General features: G+C 35.5%; 1 protein-coding gene across 2 annotated transcripts; it reads right to left on the bottom strand.

Annotated features, from left to right (window-relative positions):
* Positions 1–2338: 2338 nt before the first annotated feature.
* On the bottom strand, positions 2339–17050 carry tmem218 (transmembrane protein 218). 2 transcript variants are annotated; one of them, XM_051931921.1, is made up of 4 exons: positions 16684–17050; positions 15248–15360; positions 12751–12853; positions 2339–3633 (listed from the first exon to the last, which is right to left on the bottom strand). In XM_051931921.1, the coding sequence occupies exons 2-4, from the start codon at positions 15355–15357 to the stop codon at positions 3499–3501; spliced, it is 348 nt and encodes a 115-aa protein (XP_051787881.1). In that variant the 5' UTR covers positions 15358–15360; positions 16684–17050; the 3' UTR covers positions 2339–3498. The 2 variants fall into 2 exon arrangements, with proteins under 2 accessions (XP_051787881.1, XP_051787882.1); XM_051931922.1 differs by having other exon boundaries at positions 16688–17050.
* Positions 17051–20555: the final 3505 nt, after the last annotated feature.

Genomic DNA, 20555 nt, shown 5'->3' with positions numbered 1-20555 from the left:
TGCTCAGCGCCTGTTGCTCTGCCACAGATGTCAAACTGTCCAGCACCATGCCTACAATAGAGCCTGCCTTCCTCACCAGTTTGTCAAATGTAAAACCAAAAAAAAAAATGTAAAGCCCAAACAAATTTAAAACACAAAAAGAAACAGGCAAATATCACTTCCCAATTTTCAAAAACATTAAAACTGTGACAAGTAGTAGTAGCAGTAGTAGTAATAGTAGTTCTGTCAGGTGTATGGAATACAGTGGATTTCATACTTGCATGTCTGACAATATGCAAGTAGACCACACTCTGGTGCCATGACTAACAAGAAAATATTAAAATAAAGAACCTCATTTTACTTCAAAACTGATGCTAACATGATGTACACCTCACCTAGATATACTACAACAAAATAAATAAGTGAATAGCTTTTTGGAACATATCAAACTTTCACATTAATTATTGGCACTTTTAAAGTAAAAAAATAACAGCAATTACGTGATTAAGCAACATCGGTTGATTCCTATTACCCAGACTTCCCTGTCCTCAGCATCACTGCAAAGGGTGATGGGGGAGGTCAAAACACTTTCAATAACAGACCTATGGAAAAAAGTCATTGCAGAGATTATCCTACAGAGATTGCTATTGAACTCGCTGCAGCTCTTAACCATTCACAAAGCATCGCTCCTTCAGGCTACACGCTATTGGCTGTCAGAACTGGTGGCGAGTAGCACTGTGATGGAAGATTGACGCCGTCTGTAAATATGACATGGGCTGCAATTTTCAGTTGTGTAATTTGACTTGGTGACTGTGATCATCAAATCTGACATACTCCACAACAAAAAGTTCCCTGAAGTGACATTAACTTTAGTTTCTGAATGAGATCAAACCGCACACTGTAAGTTTAGTTCGGTGCACTTATGTTTCCCTTAAGTTTGTGTTCATTCATCTGTCAGCCCCTTTTAATAAAACATGCCTACTAATGAAATATCATGGCATAGCAGAGTTCAACATGCAAGGCTTTGTTGTGTTGCTCTTCCATTTAGGAGAGCTTCTGCAGAGAGATGGCTTCAGACTTTGCTTCTACATGCCATTAGTTAACACTGGTTTGGTATTTTAAGTTCAAACAGATAAGAAAAGCATAGTGGAAAAAACAAACAAAAAACTTTGAAACCGCATGTCAGGCGAATGGGATTAGTCTACAGATTCCCAGCCAATGTAAAAAGGAAAATGTGCATTTTATTCTAGGTTACTTTGGTAAATCACCTTCTGATAGTGTGAAAAAACTATAAAACAAGGACAGCCTGAGAGTAGTAGTAATTTAAGACTGCCATGATTGTTATTCTAAACTTCAGTTGTCGGATAAACAAAGACACCAAAACCAACATGAATGCTGAGAACACAACGATGTAAATGTGGGTATTATGAGATTAGCCCATTGCAGAGAGATGGGACTAAAGGAGGACTTGGTTGCAGCCTCATTCTTCAGGAAGATAAAGACCCCAATGCCTTTACCTCAGCTGAATAAAAGCTGCACAAATTAGGGAAATAATTAGGAAAGGATTGGTCCTCTCAAAGTCCTAACTTCAAAACTAATTAGACAATTATAGGATGTAGTTTCAATAAGAAACAGTTTCTGAATAGCAGTCTACAATATCTGAGATACCACGTAAGGCATCTTCTGTCCCAGCTAGCTACCTGTGAATGGATTTGTATAAAAAAGAACAGACAGAGAAAATGGCACTAAGAAAAGCCAGTGTGAGTAAGGAAGGCTACTCTAGAGTACTAGACTGCTAAAGCAACGTCTTCTTCTTTTGTTTAAATTGCTGCCATCACTCAGCCAGGAACTGCGATGTTTTCCTTTGCTACTTATGCTGGGACTTGTAAATACACTTTAATACTTCTCTGAACTGTTCTAACATAAGAATATTTCAAAACTGTGGGGTCACTGGATAATGATGAAAAATTACTAACATTAAAATTCAAAACTTTTTAATTATACCTTTTAGGTACATAGATTAGTACTGAGCACGAACAATGTTAAGTGTCTTAAAATACAGCAAAATACACCATTCTGACCAATCATGAAATCCTTACAGGAAATCATTATTAATGTTTTTTAAAATAAAATATATATTAATTGGAAAGCTCAAAAAAGGGTGATTTGAGGTGTATTTTGTATCAACTGTACTCAGAAAACAACAAATGATATGTTCTGCTGAAAGGAATTCTAACTTTGACCAAATATTTTTATTTTTTTTCTGTCAATAAATTAAGTTTTTTCTTCAGATAGTGTCACATTGTTCAATTTAATGTCCTGTGTACATGTTGACTTCATGAACAGATAAAACAAACCAGAAGATGCTGCATTTTATTTGTATAGAAATGCTCCATGAGATCACTTTGTGAGGACATATTTCAGACTATACTTATATTATTTCAAATGCAAACAGCACAAGTGGCAGCTCTCTTACCAACCATTCAGCAAACTCGAAAAATAAAAGCACAACATATAGATATGGAAGCATACACATGCCACACAAAATATATAACTATAGTAGTTTATGTGGAGTAACAAGTGCTGGTGGGAATATTTCTCCTCTTAAGGTAAACTATAAAGTCATATGGTCTGGATTCAGGATAATTATTTTTTGTTCTGCAATAGGGCTGGGGTTTACATTGTAGTTATAAGAGATGTGTAAAATGCACCAGAGAGCAAGTCTTTAAAATTATCAAAAAGTGCACAAGTGTGAGCAAGGGTCAAGTTTCTTAAGGTAAAGTGCAGAGCACCCAATGCTGTACTGAAAACAATTTAGGAAAGTCAAGGTCGCCTCCTTGTGGTGATGCAAATGATCTTTGCAATTCTGTTCATGAAAATCTCTTTCTCTTTGTTTTAGCAAAAAATTGTTTATTTGATCTGGTATATATTTTGACATTGATAAGAAGGAAACCATAAAGAGTTTACAAAAATAATGACTGAATTATTCTGAAGTACATAGTGCATTTTGTGGTAAAGAAAAATTAACTATAGATGGCACTAGAAAGACATTAATCTGTGTAGATGAAAATAAATAAGCAACTTAACACAGAAACAGAGGTACATGTCACCATGATGCATTTTGCAAACCATTCCAGAACCAGAACTTACAAAGTATTACTATTAGGGCAGAATCCTAAATGTAGGACTGTGGAAAAGTAACTTGGCAGAAAGTGCCGATTTATATGTTTGACTGAATGCTGCACCAAAGAACTTTAAAAAGGAAACCTTATGAAAAACTACTGAACTTCACGGGCCATATATATGAAGTATCCTGTTGTCTTCTGTAATTCTAGTCATCCACCTTGAGCAGTAATGGAATGCATGCCTTATAATTATTTAAATTTGGAAAAGCAACTGAGAAAAAGACATTCCTAAATTGTGCCAACAGTCAGAATCAAGCAGAAAAAAGGACTCCATTGAGGTTTTTTAACATCATCAGCTTTTCCTGCTTTGCTTCCCCATCCAGATTTAGTTCCTTTAAAAAGTTCTTAAAGGCTTGGCATATATTGGTTCCAGTATGTAGAATGGTAACACCAGAAACAGGCTTGCGAGGAAGATCAGAGCTAGTATTGACAGCAGCACATACCTCCCAATGAAGAAGGTATCCACAATCTGGAAAAAAGGGGAGCATTGGAATTTAGATTCAAATTCATTTATTGATTCATTTTGCAATATTGAAATGCGCTGTGCATAAACGACACTACAGGCTTTTATAATATAAATTCCTGTACTATATATCATCACCACTTGTAGAGAAGAGTATAACTGAAAAGGACTGAGCGTAAGACATAGTTAGGCATAACATAACATAGGCATAACTCTTAGAGGTTTAGTAACAGAAATGACTCCACAAGCAATATTGAAAGGTATTTATTGGACAACACCTGGATATCTGCAAGAATCTAAACATTTTTTGAAATACATTTTCACATAAGAAAAATTCTTAATCTTCTGCAGTGCAATAAATTTATATAAAACTGCTTCTATTTGAATATGCAGTTCTAACTTACTGCATGACTGCACTAAGGTAGTGTTTTAGTTTCTGTTTTTTTTCAGGGAAAAAAAACAAAGCTCAAACAAACGGTTTTACATTACATTGATACATAATTACAATATAAAATAATTAGGCAGCCTCAGTAGATAGTAGCACTGTCTAACCCACTATTTTATTCTTACTTTTTAATTAACTGAATTACATACATACTGTTGGAACACTTTAAAGATTTCTTTTTGCAATGGGAAGTGTTCAGACAATGCAACATAAAGTCTGACAGATTAATTCAGGGCTGCTTTGGAAGTACCGAAGAACAATGTGCTTGAACCACATTGGCTTTATAGACTGTAGTAAACTATATCTATACACTGTAATGGCAGTTTTTGTGTGGAATGGGAGGTAGTGGTATTGAACATTTACTTTCAAAATCATCTGCTCCTGATGCTGGCGTAACTGAGTCTTAAACACACATTGGTCAAACAATCATTTTTTAGCATTTATTCACCATGGAAAGGCAGGTATTGCAGAATTTTTTATTGTGTCATTGCTTTTACTATGAATAACCTGCAAAAATGAGCATGTACATGTGATAAATATCCTGAGTTCTGAAACCTGAATATGACCATATAACTGACTTATCTAGTTAGAATATCTCCATTTTCAGTATCTTCACCCTTAGTCACTTAATTTTGTCAGCTTTCTTATTTATGCCTCTATTGGAACAAGGCAGACAATCCAGTGTTTCTGTGTGGTAAGAGAAGGACTTTGGAGCATGTACACAGCTACTGCCCTACTGCACTAAGGGAATAGCACTACTGCTAACACCATGACCAGGTGCTGAAGGAAATATCTAGTACCATCTCAACCACTATCTCTCAAAACAAGTTACACCACCTAGTGTGACAATATAAGCTTCATCAGGGCTGGGAGAAAGTCAATACCAAAGTTAAAAGCAACAGCAGGACTTCATGGGACAGAATCAGACTGACAATTAAGAACTGAACTTGGCAAACAACTTAAATTCCCAGAGAATATCACCAATACCACACTCAGGTCAGCCACGGTCCTGATGTAAGAAGCAATTAGGGCAGGTATCTTTTTAAAGCCCATGGTATCCTGGGGAAAAAAAACAGATGTAGAAAGCATTTGGGAAAAAAGAGCAAAGAAGCAGAAAGTGGTAGAAGAAAATACTACAGGAAATAGTGTGCACAGTTCCTACCCATTGAAGTGGCATGCAGGGGGTTTGTTGGTAGATCCTCTGTAGGCATTCAATCTCCTATGTATCACAGGTGCACAGAAAAAAGATTAGAACTATCCAGAACTATCACTGAGGCAGCAGAGAGGGTTTAAGGATACCAACCTGTGGACAATTGCAACTTAGACACAAACTGGGGCTTGATCAAACCAGGATGCTTACCTATACATTGAAATATATATGAATATACCTAAATCAACCTATGATCCCAGGTACTTTACTGATGAGATGTCTAAGCGCAACAGCAGATATATTTTGTAAATTTATAATTAGCAACCTTTGCTAATGTCATGGAATTTTTTTGTGGTTGACTAGCATTAGCTATTCATACATTGCATGCATAAAGAAATCAGGCAATCCAAAAAGTGTACTAACTTTCTATGAAATCACTTGTTAAAAACCTTGGCCTTCACAATTTTAATACTGAACTTATTATCCTTGTATAGCACCACGAATCAAACCACTAGTTGTTTGTTGTATGCTCACCCATCAGCTAAAGCACTTAGCCCTTTGTGTGTCAGTACTCACATCCCCACTCATCTTACAGTATCTGCTGAGAGTATCTGTCAGTAGGCAACAACTTCTCTCCACTTGTTTATCTCAACTATTAACTTTCAGTGTATCAGTAGTATTAGGCAGGTGGCACACTACACAACTTTCAGACATCCTCAAGAAGACAAGATCCAGCAAATGAGGTTACTAAATCTGAAGTGTTATCCAACTGACAGTCATGTATTGTGAGTCGGCCTTGGAGATACAAGATTCATTGGATGGAAAACACTAGGCACACATGTTTGATCATTTTTTAAAATAAATTAACTAGGACCTCAACAACAGCTGAGGCATGCAAATGGGGGAAGAAAGGAAAACGGACCGTGAGTGATTTTGAGAAGAGTTAGTGCTCCTGTGACAAGTTACAAACACATTGCGTTCTTGTATGAAATTTACTTTATTTATTGTCTAGTCTGCAATCACTCTGCCTTAGATTACATTTTGCTGTTTAAAATGGATAGTTTTAAACATTCTATCTATATGCATCTATATATATATATAAAATCCCTATGTGCGTCCAGGTGTCCGTGTGTGGGTGTCTTCTGATGAAGTGCGCATGCGCGGGGCACGGTGCGATGCGCGATATTACTGTAAGAGAAAGTTAGAGGCGTTTTACGGAAATACAAACCAGTATTACTGCGAGAGGAAATTAAAGGTACACAATACAGTGACGCATATTACAGCCACATACAAGCCAGTATTACTGTCAGAGGATATTAAAGGCATATTACCGACACGCACGCCTGTATTACCGCCAGAGAAAATTAAAGGTATATTACGGACGTTCAAGCCAGCGGACGTACAAGATGGTATCCTTCAATAAGGGCGCGCACAAAAAGGCGAGCTTCAAAAGGGCGACCTCAATTGGGCGCAGCGAATAAAGGCGCGCGTAAATAAAGATCTGCACCTTTGTTGCTCTTCACATGTTCCAGAGCCATTTAAACTAAATTATCTACGAACGCCTTTATTCGCCGTGCTCAATTGAGGTTGGCCTTTTAAAGCTCGCCTTTTTGTGCGCGCCCTTATTGAATAGAGCCGTACAAGACAGTATTACTGTTAGAGAAAATTAGACACACAATACACAGTGGCAGCGCACGAAGAACGGTCAGCTCAGTAAGTAAACATCAACAAAAGAAAGGCTGAAAGAAAGAAAAATACGACCAACAAAAAGAATGAGGTCAAAGTCCCTTGCCATTTAATATAGACTGTTCTTACTAATGTTTATGCACTACTGTTCTAGCGCCCGTTATTGTAACGGGCTAAACGACTAGTTTTAATATATTTTGCCTGTTTTAATGCTCACTTTACACGTTCCTTCACCTTATGATATCTATGTTTGAAAACCAATGCTGTTTTCTAAAACTCAGTTCATAAAGGGTACACATTTATGAGAAAAGTTCAGCATTTGAAATTTTATTATTATGGCTGTCAGCAGGGGGGAAAGACTAATTCAATAAATGTAAATCCAAAAACACAGGCACGGAACTGCTTAGACAACTTTTAATTTGCTAGGGAAGTACTTTTTAAAGACATTAACATTATTTTTTCATGACATAATTCATAATATTCCTCACCATCTCCTTAAATGAACAATGTGCTATAGCAAAAATAATCAGATGTTTATGGTAGAGGCAGCATGACTTACTCAGGTTTACAGTTTGTGTGCCAGTGGTATACTTCGAGCCCAATAACCTGCAGCCCACATTGATGGCTACATCAAAGTGGAAACCCATTACAAATTCTGTATGGCTTCTCCTTTCAATAAAAAAATTTCTCTTTCTTACCCCAGCACAGCTTGTGGTTTGTGACTTGCATTGTCCCTTATCACTTAAACCACAACATCCTTGGAAAATCACAGCAGAGCTCCAATTAGCAGTTACTCCAGTAGATGCAGATAACAACATTTACCACTAGATGTCACCATGTTTTAACAATTGCTCTTTCCAATTAGGGACAAGCAATACAAAGTGATTGTAATTTGCCTTATTGTGGCCTCAGGAAAGGTTCCAAGCAGTGGTATAGTTCCCTTCTGTTTTTGTGCTATAGTGCATTCTTTCCATGACATCATCACATCCTTTCAACCAATAAATACTGAAAAGTAGTTTTTCGATTCAGTTCAAGTTATTTTTGTATAGTGCTGATCACTGAGTGCAGGTGCAGAAAATACATTTTGGATAAAATAATTGGTAGCTTTGTTTGCAGCATTCAAATAGTAATTCAATTTACTTATCTATCTATATATTTATTTATTTAAAGTGCTCTTGTTAACAGCGACATTTCTTCCTGGGGACGAATAAAGTTCTTTCTACAATATTAAGTTGTAATTATTTTAATGGTGATAATCTTCAGAACTGTAAGAAGTAACACTTATTTCATATGCTGCTTAATGTACAATGACAACTAACCAGATGGCCATTGAATGTCTTATTTGTGGTTGCTCTCTGAAATTCTCTCACCCTGGGTCTGTCTGCAAGGTTTCGTTCAAGTTTTCTCTTTTGGATTTTGAATCAAATATTACATCAATTTACTCTTTTAATTAGCTTTTCCATTCCCACCACACAGATACCATTTCTTCTTAACTATTCAACAACTTTCATTGTTAGTTCTACCTCCTTTAAAATTTTCTGCTCCGTGCCACAAAGGTTTATTATATTCATTTATCTATTTTTGAATTTTGTTGCAATGCAGTAATTGCTGATTAAGTATTGACTTTCAAGTGCATGCAGATGTCAAAACAGTTTAAAAGATGTCAGAACACATTTGATAAAAAACATATGATTTGTCAGTGAAATGCATTCTTTTACAGGAACTTTATTGATGGAGATATACCAAATAATTTCTAAAGATCTTTTTTTAAAGTCTATCATTAAGCATGTTGTATAGCAAAAAAATTATGTGCTATTATCAAGTCATGGCAGGTACTGGAGCAATAAGACAAGAATGTATAATGACAGCTACAGGCACAATACAACATGTTTGAAGAACAAAATTTATTAAAAAGTTAAATAATTCCCCATATCAAGGGACATGAGTAACACTCCAGAAGCACTACACTTCCAGTCCTGGGGACAAAAAGGAATCCACTGACTGCATGATCAGTTACTGCTAATGAAGAAACTCTTTGCAGTATTGAATGCCGCCAGTTTTGCAAATATGAATGTCAATTTACTTTAGCTCACTGCTAACATAATTTCCCAGAATGCCAACACCATCTGTGATTACTAACATCTAAATATCTTACCTTAGTCTAACTGACGTAAAGGGCAGCAGGATGAACTGGGCATTACCCAGTCTAGACTGAAAATGAACATTGACGGACACAAACAAGATACTCTCATGTTTGGGTGAAAAAATTATACCCATTAAAGGGAAATATGTCCAGATTCATGTCAGACAAATGACCAAATCTACAGAGGTACATATGCACAGTCACACACCAACTATATTCAGTCAGATCAGATATTCAAGTTGCACTAAATCTTAAGCACTGAGTACATCCTGCCTAATTAGGACAAAAGGGAAAACCAGTCTGATGCATGCAAAACCCAAACAAAACATGAAATAGTTTGCATCATGCACTCCAACTCCCAATTCCCTTTTGCACCCCCAATGATGCAAACAATGCAAATGTCACCTGATGCAAAAGCAAAGTAGACAGGATTAGCGGCGGGCAGCAGACAGCTGCACATGCAGAATTCTAGGGGGGCCAGCACAAGCATAACACTTTAAAAATTAAACATAAAGGCAAGAGGGCAGAGGTTAAATTTGAAAACTTGTTGTCTCATCCTTGCTGTCGGTAAGGAGGAGTGTAGGGAAAATATTAAAACTTAAACCTGGCTCCCAGTGGCACCCCCAATCCCCTCTCGACATGATATGGATGTGTGAAGTGCAGGTTGGCTAAAACATTTCACCAGACACCAGAGAACCAGGGAGAAAGGAAAAAAAATCTCTCTTGTGGACGCAATGTTCTCTCGTTTAACGCATCTCACTTTTTAATTAGCCAATTAGCCAGGCAGCGAAGCACAGAGCTCAAACCATGCAATATTAATGCTGTATCGAGCGCCCTACCCAGAGCCCCTGTCTAGGGCCTGACTAATTGGCACTCTGATACTTTGCTTGTGTTTAACAGGAAGAGGTTAGCCTCTGTTAGATGCCGAGAGCCGTCATTACAGCTTTAGCACTGAATTTTTTTGAGTCTTCTGTTATGCATTTCAGTTTTGCTTTAATGAGGATGCGCGTACTTAAATAACAAATACTGCTTAAAAATTTCAGGTACCACAAAACATTCCTGCTCAGTTTCACATGCTTAATCTTAAATCTTCAAATCATTTCACTTTCATTTCTTAAAAAAATCAACCAATTCAATGTGAAAATAATAATTTAACCTTGGAAAGATTAGCCCCAGCACAAGAATGGGTCATCTGTCACCACACAGATGAGGTCTCTTAATGGAAGTTCAAAATAAAAAACACAATTCCTGTTGTTTAAAATATGCACCATGAGGTAGCACAACCTGCTGTTCAGCACATATGAATGCAAAGAGAGAATGGTGTTTATCTTATATCAGTGGAAGTGAGAAATTACAGGTGTACGTATAATATTTCTACCTAGAAGAGGTGAAATTGTCAGTACTTGACTTAATTATAAGCACTACAATTTTTATTGGATTACCTTCTCTACCGGCATCGCTTGTTTATTTTAACAGTGACTGAAGCAGGAGTTTGCACTACAGACCAAAGACACAAAAAACTTGTGAAAGAATTTAAACTATTCGGCATTCCAGAAAAAAAGAAGGTCTAGTAAGGTCAAAGGTTTTTTATTTTGGACTTTGCCTATAGGTTGCTGAGTGATGCTATGTCAGATGTTGGACTCCACCATTTCAGCTGGTATGGATGGTGATGACTCCACCTCTGACCATCCATAACTGCTGACCAACTGAGGAGACAACTGAAGAAGCAGCAAACAGGAAAAGCTGTAGGACCAGACTGTGTTAGTCCTTGAGTACTTAAGACCTGTGTTAGCCAAATTTGTGGTATACTCTGTTACCTGTTCAGTTCCCCTTTGAGCAAATAAAGTACTATTTGTCCTTCTATGTACATTGTGGCTACATCAATATTATTTACATTTGTTAAGTAGGCAGCATACTGTGCAGTTTACAGCATTTGATTCTAAACCTAAAGAAATCATTTAAACTATTTAAGCAGCAATAGCTAAAACACATAAAAATGTGTCTATGTATGCAGTATGTAAAAAAAAAAAATAATTAATTTTCCTCAGCTCATAAGCTGTGTTTCACATAGATTTTTGCCTTGCCTGTACAACATTAAAAAAATCATGCATTTGATATAGCATCCAGTGTTCTGTCATTGATTATTTGGAGTGTGCACAGCCTCCCTGTGTCTATATTGGAGACAGTGTGTTAAGTAAAGGAGATTCTAAATTACCTTTGGCAAGGGATTAAGTCCTGCAACTGATGGGGTTAATGCCCAAGCCTTGCACCTAATGCTACTGAAATGGGCTCTGGCTGCTGTCAAACCTTAATTGGATACACAATGCAGCTATAAAAATTTACAAAATAAAAGCCGCCAGAGAGAAAACACTGACTTAGACTAATATTCTTATCACACTATTTTGATTAAGACAGCAAGGCGAATGATGCAGGCATATACATACAAAGACAAGGGGCAGGGATCTGAAAAATGTGAAGATAAAGGTGCAATTCACTTTCAAACTGGAGGGAATCGAGTGGTACTTCTTCTGTATGGTCAGTATACGCTCAGTGAATGAAAGGTAAATTGCATTATTAGCAATTTAATATTATGCTTCTGCCACTTTATGAGCCTTATATTCTTTCATTTAAGAAACTGCATCTTGCCACAAACTGAATCTATGACTGTTTGAACAGGCTCCCAAAATCTTGTGTTCCATATATGCATACAACAGAGAAACATTCTTCACAATTTTTTTTACTTTTTGGTGACTTCACATGCACAGAATACTCCTCTCAGCAAACTCTTTGGATCATACTATCTATACTTATCTTTCCATTTTTTACCCTGCTCCACAAATTACCTTTTGTTCATCTAATTTGAAGTTTTACACTTGAGACCCTCTTAGTGAATAAACTTAAATTTGCCCACTATATCCACAGGAGTTGCTGTCATCTCTCCATGCATGAATTTTACATTTTATTTCCATGTGCCTCTGTGACTATGTGGTCTTTCCTCTATCATTTTTGGGAAGTTATCTTTTTTTTACCCTGGTGATATTTTTCCCACCTGCACTGCACCTCTGGACTGTTAAAGATGCTGCTAAATATCCCAAAGCTCTGGTGGCAGTGCTTATTTCCATATATGTGATTTCTAAATGCAGTGCATTGAATAATTTACATAGTTATTAAGATTCTGTAGGAAGCAGCAAAATGATCTCACAGGACAATCTGGATTTTTACAGGCACATTTGAATCTTTGAGGCTGTCCTGGTGTAAACATCTATTGTCACTACTCCTAATAGATTAGACAAGAAAAGATAACATTTAATTGGAATACTGTGGCATGTTCACAAATGCATAAAACAAACATTGGATTGCAATCAGGGTAACATTAATTTCTCTGTGCCCCTGTATCTTCTATGAGTTCTTTTATTTTTATTTTCCTTTGCATAGCTCAACATTTGAACCCATCTCAATTACCACTTTATATAGTGTCTTTTATAGGAAGGTAATACCACAAAATTCTTTACAGAGCAAATAAAATGCAAGATGAAATATGCAGTACAATAAATATACCGTAGACTGTAGGCAACTACTTCCTAAAACTACAAAGAGTGTAAACACCAGAGCAACGGGACACCATTATCTATTTAAAACACCATAAAATAAATTTTAAAACTAAATAAAGAATATAATATAAATAAAAATTACACTTACAGTAACATCTTTCACTAAAGATGGACTTTCAGGTGTACGTGGGAAGAAAATGAGGGTTACAGTGACTATGACGGCCAACAAAAACACAGGAATGACCAGTAATCTGTTAGGAGGAAAAAAAAAAATAAAACAGAGGGGTAAAACAATGCTGTTGAAGGTGTTGCTATAAACCAAAATTAAATTAACAGTGTCTCATCTGAAGATGCACAAAATCAGGAACATAAGCATTATCTTGATGTTTTACCTGGGTATTTTTATGTTGAAAATCAGTTAAAATGCAATTTTTCATTCTAACAAACAATATGCATGTTAGTAGGCAATAAACTGATATCAACAGAACTGTGTACACAAAAAACAAGAATATTTAAAACTAGATTATTTTTCTTGACTAGATGATGATGATTGTTGCCAAGCTTTAATTTGGTAGTCTTCTCCAAGGTTTCTATGGGGGAATGCGGTGTTCCACGATCACATGGTAAATGACAAGGACACACTGCAAGTTAGGTGTAATCAGAAAACTGATGGATAGAAAAAAGCATTGGTGTAAAGGAGGAAACACTATACCCATTGGTAGAATCATTTAATTTATGATTTATAATTAGTTATTTTGAAAAAGTAGCAGCGATTTCCAGTGCTTTTCTCGGGAACCCCTGGGGCCAGATGTTTTTGATCCAGACAGTTTTGCAGTGAGTGAGTCACTTTCCCCTAATTGATTGCTTTGTTGAATTGGCTGGGTTTTTTTTTCTTGTATTCTGTATTTAGAAAAGAGTAGAAGTGTGAGATTTACATTCTTCAGAATTTCAGAAATACTTGTATTTTTGCAACAGTTATAAGTTCAGAACTTTTGTTTTTAGTCATTTTCCTATTAATTCACCTTTTAATATTTCCCTTTTAAATTTCACCTTTTAATTATATTTTAAATTTCCCAGTTGGGGTCCCTTAGGATGGGGACTGGGAACCACTGCAATGGTGCATTACTCGTAATTGGCTTCAATAATTGTGTTATAGACAAGAAAGCCTTTCATAGAGTAGTAATTACTCTTGATTTAGAAGTCAGGCCTGCAGATTTAATACAAAGTATATATAAGCTGTACACCTGAAGTACAGTAAACATTTGAAGGGCACTTAAGTGGATTTTAATAAAATGTATGAATTTCTCCTGCACAGTGGCAGGAACTGTAAATAATCAAGACTTTTACTGCTACCATTAGTGGCATGTTTGTAAACCTGGAGCGTTTAAATTTTAATGGTTACATAAAGTGCTTTGTGCATAATAAACACAAATATTCAATACTTTTTCCTGAAATTGTCAATATTGTTGACCTCCTTCAAAGGAAGATTTCAAAGATTGCCCCAGCAGGCAAAATAATGTCTATAAAATGTCTGAAGTAGGATATTGTATGAGGAAAATGCCACCTCCAATCTGTCCCAGACCAATACTGTGTACTCTGCTGCAGGCACATTGATCAAACTCTACTGATTTTTGTGTCACAGCTTATAAACAGGATTTCAAAGGTCTTCATTATTGCATGGTATTAATAAGCATGTGAAGTATTGAGGACTAATTATTGAGGACTAATTAAGATTTCAAGGTCCTATAAGTAAAAAATAGGGTGCTATTCTATAACCAATCTAAAAGTCATTATATGGGATGTTAATTATTTTGGCGGATAACAACTACCACATACTAAGACAAGAATATATACCCAATACATTTTCCATTATAAACATTTTTAATACTCTTTTAGCACTCTGAGTATAGAAGGGTAAGTTTCTCCTTTTGCTCCATCCACTATTACCTCTGGCACCCTCATACTTAAATATAAGCAGGCACCATATGTTCCTTTCTAAGCCAGCAGTATACAGAACATTTGAATGTACAGATTGTATCCTTACAGGCAGTTAGTATAGCATAGTAGAAGATACAATGTTCAAATCTCATCTCCAGCTCATTCCAAGATCATTAGCTGTTCTGCTCAGATCGATTAAAAACATATTTACATAACCAATAATGTGCACTTATACATTTGAATAGCTTGCAATTGCAAAATGCTGCACAATGCTTCTTTGCTGAATGTTATCACAACTCTTCTCATTCTCAAATCCATCTAATTCATGTCACAGTCAAGGACAGCCAGATACTACATTGACAGGAAGGGCTTCAAGGCAGAAAACAACCTTGGGCAGGGTGCCAGTCCATCGCAGGGACCACCCATGCACATATCCATACCCACACTCACACACAACAGAGAGTAATCTGGATTCGCAAATTAACTTAATCTGTACTTCTTTGGGAGATGAATGAGGAAAACCCACTCACACACCAGGAGAATATGCAAACACTACACAGACATTGTCTGGCATGGGATTTGAACTCAGGATGTTGGATCTGTGAGGTGATGTTGCAAATCACCGTGTCACCATATCAAACTGGTGAATGTTAAGTTTTCATTAATTAATCACAACCAAATGATCTGGCATTTTAACTCCCACTCACCTGGCTGCTCCAGATGCCCGAGATAAGACAAGGAAGAGAAAAAAAGAAACAATCCAGATCAAGGCAATCAGGAAAACACCGATCCCCACACCTAAGATTGTTACTGCCATCACCTGTAAAGACAAAGCCAAGTTAACTTGTAAGAAAGGCCACACCCTCATAAAGAAAAGTATGTTTTTTAAATAGTACCACAGGAAAAATACATTTTTTGAACATTCTTTAGAAAATCTCTTGTATTAAGTGGATAAATACAATTAATTACATTTATATAGCACTTTTCTAACCTACTCAAAGCACTTTACATAGGCAGTGGGGAACCACTTCATCCACCACCAATATGTAGCATTACATGAAGAAAATATACAGAGCTTTTTAAAAAGTACAAATGGAGGAATCCTAATGTTTCCAATAAGGAAGTTAAGAAATAACATATAACTAATTTAACAGAAATAAGACAAGTAATTTTCATATAAAATGTGTTATTATTTTTTGTCGTTTGTTTGCTATGTATGTACTTCATTGATGCTATAATTTATCCAGTCACTCATTAACTTTCTAAACTCAATTTTTCTGTTGGATGGACAGAGTGAGCAGAAATTATGTTAGACAGGAACAATGCCTGACTAAAATACCAAAAACCAACTTTACTACTAAATACAAAAGAAAAAAGTCCCACAAAGATAAACTAATAAGCTGTTTAAAAATAAAAGTCAAATATAGTGAAATGCTGCATCAATTTACATATCAAGTACAAAAATGAAACTTTTGTGACAGCTGATTAATAAGTTAAAATCAGTCTAGTCAAAGACTAGCTGAAAAACATGAATTTTAAATTATGAACGACATAGTAGTTTTATTGTTATTAAAAATTAATTTCATAGCATTTTACCCTTTAATGTTTAACCCGAATTTCTAATTTAGACTGCAGCATTACAAACAAGAACTTATCATTTGTTTACTTCAAATGATAAAACTACAAATTAAACTAGTCTAGATCTATGTGCAATATTACTCTTAAATAAAGTCTAACGAGAATGTGCTATTATTTCAATAAATTATTAATTTGATGTTTATCTGTGCACAAATACCTGATCATTTTGATTTGTGGAGCACCGATATATTGATAAGTGTGCTTTCATCCTGAGTTATTGTTAGTTTTTCCTGAATCCACATTATTGTTTCCATAATATTAGCTCCCTTTTGCTTTTAGTTCTGGGCAGTTATAACACTTAAATTCGACTTTAATTAAAGATAACAATCAAAATAAACTTGACATTTATCATTGTACTCTACTGCTTCATCATTTAAACCGAGCTTGAGGTCATACTCTCTCCAACAGCGACACCATTTAGACGTGGTCACTGACGAATCAGAACCGAGCCCGCCAACTAGGTCATAACCCAATCAGAACCGAGCAGGGTATTTGGTCTACTCACCCACCAATCAGTGCCGAACAAGCATTCGAGCCTACTGTGGACTTGAAGCCACACAAGGTGGCGGCAGGCTGTTACTTTGCCGTCTAAAATGTGAATTTTCCGTGCTTGTTGCTTTTCCGTCCGGCATCAAGGCCGCAAAATCTAGCGAATCCGTACAGCAAGTCTCCTTTGCACAGCCGTTGTCGCCTTCGTACGGGTCACTCGCTTGGGCCGATCAAAATCCTCCTAAAATCAGTTTTGCAAAAATATTTTTTCTTTAAATACCATTAATAAGAAAAACAAAACAATTTCGTTTTTCTCTGTCTGGTGTCACTGCGCTCCAATCGTTACCCTAGTAACGCAAACTGAAGGCTTTTGGGTGGAGTCGCAAAATCTTGACGCGCTGCAGAGGCTACTGGGAAATGGAGTTAAAACGCAAGCGCACATGAGGCTGTTAAGGCAAAAGGTCAATACAGTACAGAAAGCTGTGTATATTGGCGGCTGCTTTTGTAATAATATAGTGGTATATAATATCCCCATTTTAGTAACGCTGCTTTTAAGAAATTAACTACTATCCATCCAACAACTTTCATATCCGCAGCTGTTTAAAAATATGTTGCATTATTTTAGGACGTCTTCTATAATAGTTATTCTTGCCGTTCCTTACAGCATATCGGGTTTTATTACTGGGCCGATATTAACTACAATGATATATATTTAATCCTCAAGAAAAATGATTGACTAAACACTTAAGTTTGAACCTCAGTTTCAAATACATGCATGCTGTAATATATTATATTTGTATGATTCATTTATCCTGAACAAATTACAAGTGCTTATGAGATTAATATATATATATATATATATATATATATATATATATATATATATATATATATAATTAATATATTATTATATATATTATAGTATATTAATATATTATATATATATAATTAATAATAATAATTATATATATATAATTAATAATATATTACTTACTACTTAATATACTGTATTATTAATGATATATATACATTGGTCAGAAGTTTCAGACCACTTCATTTTTGTCAATTTTTATGGAAATGCACGTAGTTTAATGTCTTAATATTTCATGAAAACAAGACATAGATCAGATAAACAAAGGCAAATAAAAAATAAGTCAAGGAGTCATTATGTTTACAAAATTTTATTCAAATTTTTGATTAATCAAAGTAGCCACCTTTTGCTGATATAACACCCAAATTGTGGTAACCCCTTTGATTCTGTGCAAGTCACCAACTCTGCTCCATCAAAAGAATGCCCAGACCTTCACACTTCCTCCTCCATGTTTGAAAGCTGGTGTTACACACTGAGAAACCTTCCTTTCACCAACTAGATGGTGTACAAACATCCTGCATGATGAACCAAAAATTTCAAATTTTGATTCATCAGTCCATAAGACTTTCTTCTAGTTTGCAGTAATCCACAACCGGTACTGCCACTCGTCCTGTGAAACCTGCAGCACAAAGTTTCCTCTTCACAGTAGAAACTGAGACTTGATTTTTTTGACTACTGTTAAGCTGTGCTTGAAGCTGTTGTGCTGTGAGGTGCCTATTATGCAAGCTGGTGACCCACAGAAATTTATCTTCTGATTGTGTTGTAACTTTGGGTCTGTCAGATCTCTGCCTATCAGAGTTTCTTCCAGTTTCCAATTGCCATTGGATTGTGTAGGACACCACTGTACATACTGACACTTTGAGGAAAATTGGAAAAATAATCAATGAAAGGCTTGCACTTCCCAGAGTAATAATGCTCTGTCTCAGTTCTTTTGTTAATTGCTATTTTCTTACTATTATCACTGGAATTTACAACTTTCTACAGTGTAATGTTGTCCAAGTACTACTTCAGGGGGTGTAGTAACACAGTCTGTTCCAACTGTGCTTTAAGACAGAGGGTCTTTTAAGTACTCAACATATGTTGGGACACCTGTGCAAACTGTTGCCTACAACTTGCAATACTTAACTTACTTTAATTGCTCCAGAACATTTGTAGGTTGTAACCTGTTAATTGTTCGCTGAAGAAGGCCCATTTGTAATATTCTGAAATTTTGTTTTTTTTCTGTTTTTGTCAACCTGAAATTTAAATTTAATTCTCTGGCAGTTTACTGCTTACCTTTTCACTATCTTAGGTCATTCATTGCATTTCAACTGATCACGACTGAAGAAAAACTGGAAAAGGACAGCTAATCTGTGGATTTCTTTGGTATACTGATGAATACAAAAACAACATTTCACTTTTAGACACTCCAGAATTTGAACCAAGTTAGAGAATAGTAGAGTTTAAGTTGGAGATTCTGATAGTTTAAAATAAAAAATAAATAAAAAAATAATAATAAAAGTATTTAGATGATATTGTGGATCAACTAAGCTTTTAGCTTACCAAACAAATGAATGAACCAAATGGTCTTTTTTTGCTTGTAAAATGAAGTACTGTACATTTAATATAAAATATGTTTCTTGTAGAAATGTACGTAGCTTTCAAAATATAATGGTGTGATTGTTGTTCTGTTTCATTTTTTTCTCTTTTTCTCTATCCCTCTCCTCTATGTACAGCAACTGAATCATGTATTATAAAATTTTATTTAATTTCTAAGATTTTGTTTTTAATTGTTTAGTCTAAGATTTTATTTATTGAAAGACTAATAAAACTATACAGGCAGTAATTTTTTTGTTATCCTGTAAATTTAACTACTGCAACTTTCACAATTAGCACAGTCATTCTCTCAATTTTATGCAAAGTACTGAAAACCTATTGTGGGACTTCAGTCTGCCATCCATATTCCACATTCATTTATTTAGTTTTCAAAATGTGAGCAATACACTCTTATAAAAACCTTTTGTAATTTTGTGTTGTGGGTTCAATGTTAATTTAGCTCTAGACTGGGGAATAAGAAAACATCAAATTCAGTCCATATTTAAATTGCAATACATTATTACTAGTAATTATGGAATAAACTAATTAATTAATTAACTAATCAAGTCCAATACACTGATTTAAGCGAACCACCTTTGTTTGTCTTTTCAAATTTTAACTCATCATTTTTTGCTTTTAGTTGCCTAATACTTATTTTTAAATGACATCCCTTTACTTCCTAAAACAAACAAAACCCAAATCCTTACATAGATTAGCCAAGTAAATAAGTATAAAATAGTGAAAGATGTGTGGAGGCACAGTGGTGCACAGATAGGACTGTTGCCTCACAATAAGGAGACTGGAGCTCATGTTCTGGGTGCCTCCCGTGGAGTTTGCATGTTCTCCCCATGTCCATCTGAGGTCCTCCCAGTGCAAAGACATGCAGATTAGGTGTATTGGTGATACTAAATTGGACCTCGATTATGCGTGTGTGGGTTTGTGTTCACCCTGTGATGGACTGGCGCTCTCCCCGGGGATTCTTTCTGCCTTGTGCCGTATGCTTGCTGAGATAGGTTCCAGCTGCCTCATAACCCTGCCCTGGATGAGTGGGTTAAGAAAATGAATGGTGAAAAGTGAAAAATATCATACTGTGTAGTATCTATTACTTTTTACAACCTTAACCAGGCTACTAACAATAGCAACAGTTTAATGTTTCTGTTATTATTAGACTTTCGATATAAAAAGAAGAAATACTGTTAAGAAGACTGGAAAGATAAGTACAAGGCAGAATATTCTGATCTTTTTCTTTTATTAAATTTCATTTAGTGGATATTATTTTATTTTGTAAAAAAATAACTGTCTTCCCGCAATTAACTATTTTTGTGTTAATTTAATGTTCATATGTGTCACCTCTCTCATTTTAAATTTAAAATAAATAATAATTGATATGTGAATATTTCAACAGTGATCATTAAAGTAGTTATTTTGTATGAAATCAAAAG

This window comes from Erpetoichthys calabaricus, chromosome 9 (assembly GCF_900747795.2).
Source record: "Erpetoichthys calabaricus chromosome 9, fErpCal1.3, whole genome shotgun sequence".
Lineage (NCBI taxonomy): Eukaryota > Metazoa > Chordata > Cladistia > Polypteriformes > Polypteridae > Erpetoichthys > Erpetoichthys calabaricus.
This window is presented reverse-complemented; position numbering and strand designations above follow the sequence as displayed.

Coding starts and splice junctions, on each gene's coding strand:
- tmem218 (XM_051931921.1), bottom strand. CDS start 15,357: ATGGCAGTAACAATCTTAGGTGTGGGGATCGGTGTTTTCCTGATTGCC. Junction 12,854..15,247: donor CGGGCATCTGGAGCAGCCAG/GTGAGTGGGAGT, acceptor TCCTCCTAACAG/ATTACTGGTCATTCCTGTGT. Junction 3,634..12,750: donor CTTTAGTGAAAGATGTTACT/GTAAGTGTAATT, acceptor CCTTTTTTCCAG/ATTGTGGATACCTTCTTCAT.